Source organism: Penaeus chinensis, chromosome 3 (genome assembly GCF_019202785.1).
Source record: "Penaeus chinensis breed Huanghai No. 1 chromosome 3, ASM1920278v2, whole genome shotgun sequence".
NCBI lineage: Eukaryota > Metazoa > Arthropoda > Malacostraca > Decapoda > Penaeidae > Penaeus > Penaeus chinensis.
In genome coordinates, this window is record NC_061821.1 from 317,541 (window position 1) to 325,040 (window position 7,500).

General features: G+C 50.0%; 2 protein-coding genes across 12 annotated transcripts in view; one reads left to right on the forward strand and one right to left on the reverse strand.

Annotated features, from left to right (window-relative positions):
- Positions 1-787, forward strand: part of LOC125044946 — a 52,592-nt gene extending 51,805 nt beyond the window's left edge. For all 11 annotated transcript variants that reach the window (XM_047641912.1, XM_047641975.1, XM_047641993.1 and 8 more), the window contains one exon: positions 1-787. This exon is cut by the window's left edge. In XM_047641912.1, the coding sequence (XP_047497868.1) occupies positions 1-19 (19 nt within the window). In that variant the 3' untranslated portion in view covers positions 20-787.
- A 641-nt stretch (positions 788-1,428) lies between these two features.
- LOC125038247 (serine/arginine repetitive matrix protein 1-like) overlaps positions 1,429-7,500 on the reverse strand; it is a 49,503-nt gene continuing 43,431 nt past the window's right edge. Inside the window, exons 6-9 of the mRNA XM_047631683.1 lie at positions 6,197-6,334; positions 5,625-5,875; positions 5,016-5,160; positions 1,429-3,443 (exon numbers count right to left, since the gene is read on the reverse strand). Coding sequence (XP_047487639.1) covers positions 2,775-3,443; positions 5,016-5,160; positions 5,625-5,875; positions 6,197-6,334 — 1,203 coding nt within the window. The 3' untranslated portion in view covers positions 1,429-2,774. The remainder of the gene's footprint in view (positions 3,444-5,015; positions 5,161-5,624; positions 5,876-6,196; positions 6,335-7,500) is intronic.

Below are 7,500 nucleotides of genomic sequence, written 5' to 3' on the forward strand. Positions count from 1 at the left end.
GCGTAGTATCGTCAGATAAGTCTTAGGCGTGTTTGCAGAAACTAGTGAATATTACAAGTTTTTAGAATAAATTGTGATGGTGAGCTTTCAGTTCATACTGGAAGAATGTCATGATTATCAAAAATAAATATTATTTTTTCAAGAGAACAAAAGAGAAAAGAAAAGAAAAAATCCGTTGTAAATATTCCTGATTAGTGTCTTTTTTTTTTTTTTTTAAGTATAAGCCTTCTGTCTGAGGTGTGAATACTCTTATTATTGACAGTAGTACATTAAAAAAAGTCCTCTTTTAAGTTGTCAGTAAAAAGGGAAAATTGCATGTAATTTAAGACAAATAAATTACCCATACAATTTACATATTTTAAATCTGCTATGTTAGCAGTGTATATATATATTTATATATATGTATATACATGTCTGTCAACATATCCACTGTGAATTGCTTGTGTAAGTAGGCCAGTGATAAAAACCGGTATGTCAGGTTCAAGATGCAAATAAGCTTTTTATCAGCTGAGTAAGGGAGTTTGAAAGGGAAAAAGTTCTCAGGAAGGTGTGTGACAAAACTAACTACAAGTGTTTTTTTCATTGTTAGAAGGAACAGTTAAATATATATATGCATTAAAGTCTCTCCTCGCGTACAAATTTTAGTTGTATAATCTTGGGGGTTTTGGTCATTTCACTTACAGGCCTTTGTTTTACTCTCCCTGTTGAAGTGGGCACTCTTCAAGCTTTTGAAGCCATCTAAATGAAATGAATTCAAGAACATTTTTAATAAAACCAGTGCAAAATGCAGGAACATTTAATTTTCTTTAGAAAGGTGCTGATGAGATATCTAAATTCATGATACGACTTGTTGGAAATGCCAGTAGAGAATCCTTATTTATAGAGTTTGCACTCTTTGGTTCACCCTGTCTCTCGGGCCTTTGGGACTCTTTCATTCATATGTCACTGATACATTAGGAAGCTTTCTTCTAGGTTCGAACCATGACATTTCAATTTAATTGAGATTGAAAGTCTGTGATGAAATTTTTATCTGTATGACCAGAAATATTCCTCAACTTATTGTGATATAAAATAGAGATCTGTTATGTTCTTTGGTGTTGTTATTTAAAAGTTTTATCTCCCTCTCTCTCTCTCTCTCTCTCTCTCTCTCTCTCTCTCTCTCTCTCTCTCTCTCTCTCTCTCTCTCTCTCTCTCTCTCTCTCTCTCTCTCTCTCTCTCTCTCTCTCTCTCTCTCTCTCTCTCTCTCTCTCTCTCTCTCCCTCCTCCTCCTCCTCCTCCCCCTCCTCCTCCTCCTCCTCCCTCTCCCATGCCTCCCTCTCTCCTCCCCCACTCCCTCTTCCGTTTCCTCTCATATTCTCCTTGCTCTCCCTCTCCCTCTCCCTCTCCCTCTCCCTCTCCCTCTCCCTCTCCCTCTCCCTCTCCCTCTCCCTCTCCCTCTCCCTCTCCCTCTCCCTCTCCCTCTCCCTCTCCCTCTCCCTCCCCCTCCCCCCTCTTTCTCCCTCTCCCTTACCCTCTCCCATTCCCTTTCATTTCCTCGCATGAAACCCCCCACCATCTTTCAAGAATGCAATTGTGAAACCTAATTGCAGCCAGTTCAGAATATATCATATTTGTGTTTTCTTTTGGGGAATCTTTTCTCATAGTAATGAATTTTTTTAGACATTACTTTCTACAATGTTGAATGGAAGAAAGAAAGTAAAGAAATGAAAAAGAATTCCACTTGAGTTTAAAAATCTAGTGCATAATCCTGTGACGTTTCTGGGAATACAGTTTAATTAACTGGAAACTAGAAAAAATCGTCAATTTTTGTAAGAAAGATTTCTGTATAATGGCAGTTTATTTCATAATAAATAATATTTTTTCTGAACAAAATATTTTTGATTGTCATATTTACCCCCTACACCCTATACCAGCCTTGTATTTGCAATGATTTGTTTATTTTATTTTCAATGATACACTGAGGTAAGTAACTAAACCATGTATTGATTTAGTTCTTTGTTACTTAATTTTCACTGCATCCTTCCGCATCAACTATGTATTTATGTTGTGTGGCAAATAAAGAAACAAGCACAACCTGTAAAGGATTTATTGCAATTTTCTCAACGTATCAAGGAATATTTGGAACGGGTAAATTGGCGACGGGGAAGTAAGCTTCTACTAAATTAGATGTGTTCCAATTCAAAGCAGAAGCAACGGGGCTCGAGGACCAACAAAGTTAGATGCTAGAATTAGAGAACACTCAATTCCAAATAGAACTTTCTAGGAGAAGGACTCTTACTTCGAGTAACTAACAGTTTGTTCTAATCGAAATAGGAGTATAATTCACAAGTTGTTCCCATCTTCCAAAATAACTGATTGAGTGCCTTTTCGTTCGGCCGCCCGTTATTTTGTTTTCTCTGACTCCTCCTTTTAATGAGAAGAAGGAAGAACAGTGATTCTTGACTCTAAAAAGAGATAAACAATATTAGTGTGATGGATGTTATAACCACATTCTTGAAAAGCCCTCATAGATATGCCGGGAACATTTGTGCAAAAATCAGACTAGAGCACGTATAGCTATGTACTAGCCCTTTACTAGTTGCTTGCACTGCCAGAAAGCAGTTCGGTATATTTCACAAACAAGTTTGACCTCAGTGGTCAAAGGCCTGGCCATCGCAGTGACAGGATATTTCACAGGATATGTACACCGGCTTTGAGAGCGAAGGAAATAAGAAGAACGCTCCTGCGTTTGTGCCGCTTGACCCGCAGCGCCGCAGTCCTCGTGCGCCGCGCACTCAGGGCGTGATGGCGCCCCGCTTGGGCATCGCCGGGTTGGCCGAGTCCAGCCTGGAGAGGCTGGACACCGTGCGCAGGTCGTGGGCCGTGATGGTGTGGTGGCGACGGCCGACGGCGCCGCCCGCCAGAGGGGAGTCGAGGCGGGAGCGCTGCGCCGGCGCCTTCGCCTCAGACAGCACGGTCGGAGCCCTCGGGGGAGCCCTCGGGGGAGCTGTAGGAGGAGGCGTGCTCCCGCTGCCGCCGCTGTCGGAGCCGCTCAGGGTGAGGCGCTCTCTCGGCGGGTAGTGTTCGATCAGGGAAAACTCCCCCCTCGTCCCCTCCCTGCCGCTGCTCCCTGCCGACGACCCCTGCCTTTTGCGCTCCTCGGCGGCGTCGGCGGTGGCGGTGGCGGCGGCGTCGGCGCTCTCCTGACGGCGGGCGTCGCGGAGGGAAGCAGCCAGCCTTTGGCGCCGCTTGTGGTCGCTGTGCCCCAGCCGCCCCTCTCCGCCCCCCTCATCCTGTTGTGGCTCCGCGCCCCCGCCTTCCCCCTGGCTAGGAGGTTCGGGCGTGGTGTGCGGGCTGGGCGTGGGCGTGCAGCGGGGCGTCTGCAGGTAGTCGTCGTCGGTTGAGGGTCGGGGGGAGCGCCGCCCCCTCCTGATGCGTCCCGCGCGCCGCTCCTCCGCGCTCTCCTGCAGGACAGAGGGACTCGTTAGGACGTGTGTGGACAGCTGCCGTGAGGCCAGGGACAGGCCTGCACAGCGGAGGGACACTAGTTATGAATTTTCTCTTGGGGAGGCGTAGCATGGATATGTACAAGGTCAGAAGAACAACATAGAAGTAGGCAGTGTTCATTGCGACAAGTGTGGATATGGTACGAGTGAGAACATGTTCACAGTGCAAGAGATTCATTGGCCCGGTTTCGATTATATCTTGTCAGAAATGTATTTCTGACGAAGATACAACTGAAGCTGGCCAAACACATCTTGTGTCCTGCGAAGAAATTCATTCTCATTCATACCTTTTCGATAAAGGCATATGATAATCCTTAGAGATCAGTCGGAACCTATGCGTATCAAGTCGGCGAGCAGCAGCCATCTCGTGGGGCTTCTGGCAGCGAGGGACGCGAGCGAAGCGTCCCAAGCACCAATAGAGTGCCATTAGGGAGCCTCTCCCTTTTTAGGCTCTCGGTTCTTTAAGCTATAACCCCATCAATTTTGCTCTTTTCTTCCCTCATCTTTTGGATGTTTTCGAATTTTGCTTTCCTCTTGCCTGTTTTTTTCTTTAGGTATAGATTTACTGTACAGCATATATAACAGTGGCAAGAAACCACCACATTCTCACGCTAATTAACGAGTGAATGCGAATTAATGAGTAAATAAATAAATACTTAAATTAATGAACAAAAAACATACGGATGCGGGGCAGAAAGATACACGGGCCTTAATCGTTTTATCCGTTCCAGTTAAAGGCGAACGCGGGCTTTGTCATTATTTCAGAAAATACCTATATACTAAAAACAAACAAACAAACTAGGAGGATCTACAACTTGAGTAAACGAAGTTGCAACAAAAGGAGAGTTCAACAGAAGCTTTGGATACAACAACAGTGTCTCCACATTGTTGTGGTTGGTTCTACAAGCGACGAAGAGCGTGCGTGGCGTGGCGTAGCGGGGAATGGCAGTGAGACTGAAAATAATTCAGACAATTACGGGGCGAAGGAAGGAGGAAAAGGGAGTAAGGGGAGGGACTTGCCGTGAGTTCAGTCGATGGGCAGATCGAGCACATCAATGAGCTGTTGTGGGAGGCGGGAGAGCTGTGGGTAGGTGTCGATGGGGGAGGTCGAGGCGCTACGTCGACTAGCACTGGGTCGACCCTACCAACAGCAGGCACACGGGAGGCAGTTGTGGTCTTCGTTTAGAACAACTCTCTTTCTCAATCTTAATTTTGTTTGAAATTCCCACTCTTTTTCTTATGCTTTTGCCTAGTTTCATTGTTTCACCAGATAAAAAATGCTACTGGAAACTGCAGGTCTCCTAGTGGACTGACCAGCGTTCTGATCGAACTGGGAACATACAAAGTATTGTGAACAAAAGAAGAAAACACCGACTGACATTTACTTTCTTGGATTAAAAAGATTTCAAAGGACTAAAATTCTGATAAAGAGGATGAAGAAAACGATAAAACTATGAGAATGTCTTCCTACTTTGAACACGACGCATTCGATACTTCGGCCCGTGACTTGGACCTCAGGACAGGACTTACCTTAGGGAGGGCTCTGTGCCGCGCTCTCCTGGTGGGGACGTCAAGCGGCGGCTCTGGGGAGGTGAGGGGCGCGCTCGGAGACCCTCCTAACGATTCCTTCCTCCGTCGAGACTCCGCGCTGATTGGAGGGAGTCGACTGCTGCTCCTGCGGATTGGGGGGAAGTGAACAACGCCTTTCGCCTGATTCAGTTTAGTGTTGATTATGTGTTCAAGTTCCTATTTTCATTTCACGTTTGAGAGCACGAGCACGACCAACCCTGCAACTGCTCCAGCTTCTTCTTCATCCTCTACTCTCCCCCCCCCCCCAATCCCTTGTTGTCGTGGGGGCCTAGGAGACGGAGACTGAGGCTCAATGTAGGGGTACACCCCTGCCTTGGACTCATTTAATTTTACATGGTCCTTTCTTCTCCTTTCCTTTTCCTTCTCTTCTTCATCCCCTTCTTCTGTCCACATATCCTAATCGTCAACTCATTTGACCCATTTTCACCAAAATACTTTACCATAGCACATTTAGCACATTTAATTGTAACTATTAACCATTCATCCTCTACTTAATGCCAGCCCCTCTTCAGCTCCTCCCTCAGCCTCCACTCCACTTCCCGAACTTACGTGTCGAGGGCTAGCGAGCCCCGAGAGTCGCTGGCCGAGATGCCCACGTCACCCGCCGACGCGATGCCCGACGTGGACGAGGCGCCGCTGCTGCGCTGGCGGGAGCCCGACTTGCGGCGTGCCGACAGCGACGGCGAGCGGGACGAGTTGGCCGTCGTGGAGGTCGTGCTGTCGTCCCCGGCCGTGCTGCTCCGGCCACATCTGCTGCTGCGACTGTAGTGCTGCAGGGCGGCCAGGTCGCGCTCCTTTTCCTGCGGAGAAAGGGGGAAAGGGGTGTGAGGAGCGGGAGAGGGACGGGGAGGGAGAGAAAGAGAAAGGGGTAAAGGGGTATGAGGAGCAGGAGAGGGAGAGGAAGAGAAAGGAGGAAAGGGAGAGGAGGGGCAAGGACAAGAAGAGAAAGGGGGAAAGGAGTATGAGAGAGGGAAGAAAGGGGGGAGAGCACGTTAAAGGTATTTGTGGTGATTGTTGTCGGTAAGAATTCATGAATGCCTGAGCCTGAGGCGGGACTGCATGTGCACATTTTGAAGGCGAGTGGCTGGGTCGCCGTGAAAGGGAAGGGAGAGGGAGCCCACCTTGAGTTGCTCCTCCAGCTTGTGGTGTTCGAGCTGAAGGCTGTAGAGCTTCTTGGCCGTCGCCCGGTGGCGCCCCACCTCCGCTTGCACCTGCTGCTTCAGGGCCTTCTCCAGCACCCCCAGGCGCCGCCGCAGTTCCTGTAGGTAGAGGCGTCGAGATAATTGGGACTGGTTGGCAGTTGGGAGACGGAGGGGAAAGAAAGATAGAAATTGAAGGAGGGAAAGACGGAAACAAAGTAAAAAAAAAAAAAAAAAATAGACCACCAAAAATAATAGAAAGTGAGAATTGATTCTAAAAAAAAAACGTATATACCCCTTCATTTATCTATGGCTTTCCCTCTTCATTTCTTGTTTATCATCCCCACTCTAATCTTCCTTCATCTTGGCCTCAGGGAGTCGTTCCTCCAAGCGACTGGACTGCCCTTGCACATCTCCACTTCTCCCCCTCGTTTATTTTCGTCTCCCCTTTGATTTATTTCGTCTACTCGGTCCTGCTTCATTTGGAAGACTTTTTCTTGTCTTTTTTCCTCCTCTTCCCCCTGCTCACACCTGCCCCCTCCTCCACTTCGCCCCCTGCCCCCTCCTCTGCCCCTCCTCTGCCCCCTCCTCTGCCCCTCCTCTGCCCCCTCCTCTGCCCCTCCTCTCCCCTCCTCTGCCCCCTCCTCTGCCCCCTCCTCTGCCACCTCCTCTCCCCTCCTCTGCCACCTCCTCTGCCCCCTCCTCTGCCACCTCCTCTGCCCCCTCCTCTTCCACCTCCTCTGCCCCCTCCTCTGCCCCCTCCTCTGCCACCTCCTCTGCCACCTCCTCTGCCCCTCCTCTACCCCCTCCTCTGCCCCTCCTCTCCCCTCCTCTGCCCCCTCCTCTGCCCCCTCCTCTGCCCCTCCTCTCCCCTCCTCTGCCCCTCCTCTGCCCCCTCCTCTGCCACCTCCTCTGCCCCCTCCTCTTCCACCTCCTCTGCCCCCTCCTCTGCCCCCTCCTCTGCCACCTCCTCTGCCCCCTCCTCTGCCACCTCCTCTGCCACCTCCTCTACCCCCTCCTCTGCCACCTCCTCTACCCCCTCCTCTGCCACCTCCTCTGCCCCTCCCCTGCCCCTCCCCTGCCCCTCCCCTGCCCCTCCCCTGCCCCTCCCCTGCCCCTCCCCTGCCCCTCCCCTGCCCCTCCCCTGCCCCCTCTCCCCCTGCCCTCCCATTCCCCTTGGTCTGCTGACCCCTCCCCTGCCCCTCCCCTGCCCCTCCCCTGCCCCCTCTCCCCCTGCCCTCCCATTCCCCTTGGTCTGCTGATCCCTCCCCTGCCCCTCCCCTGCC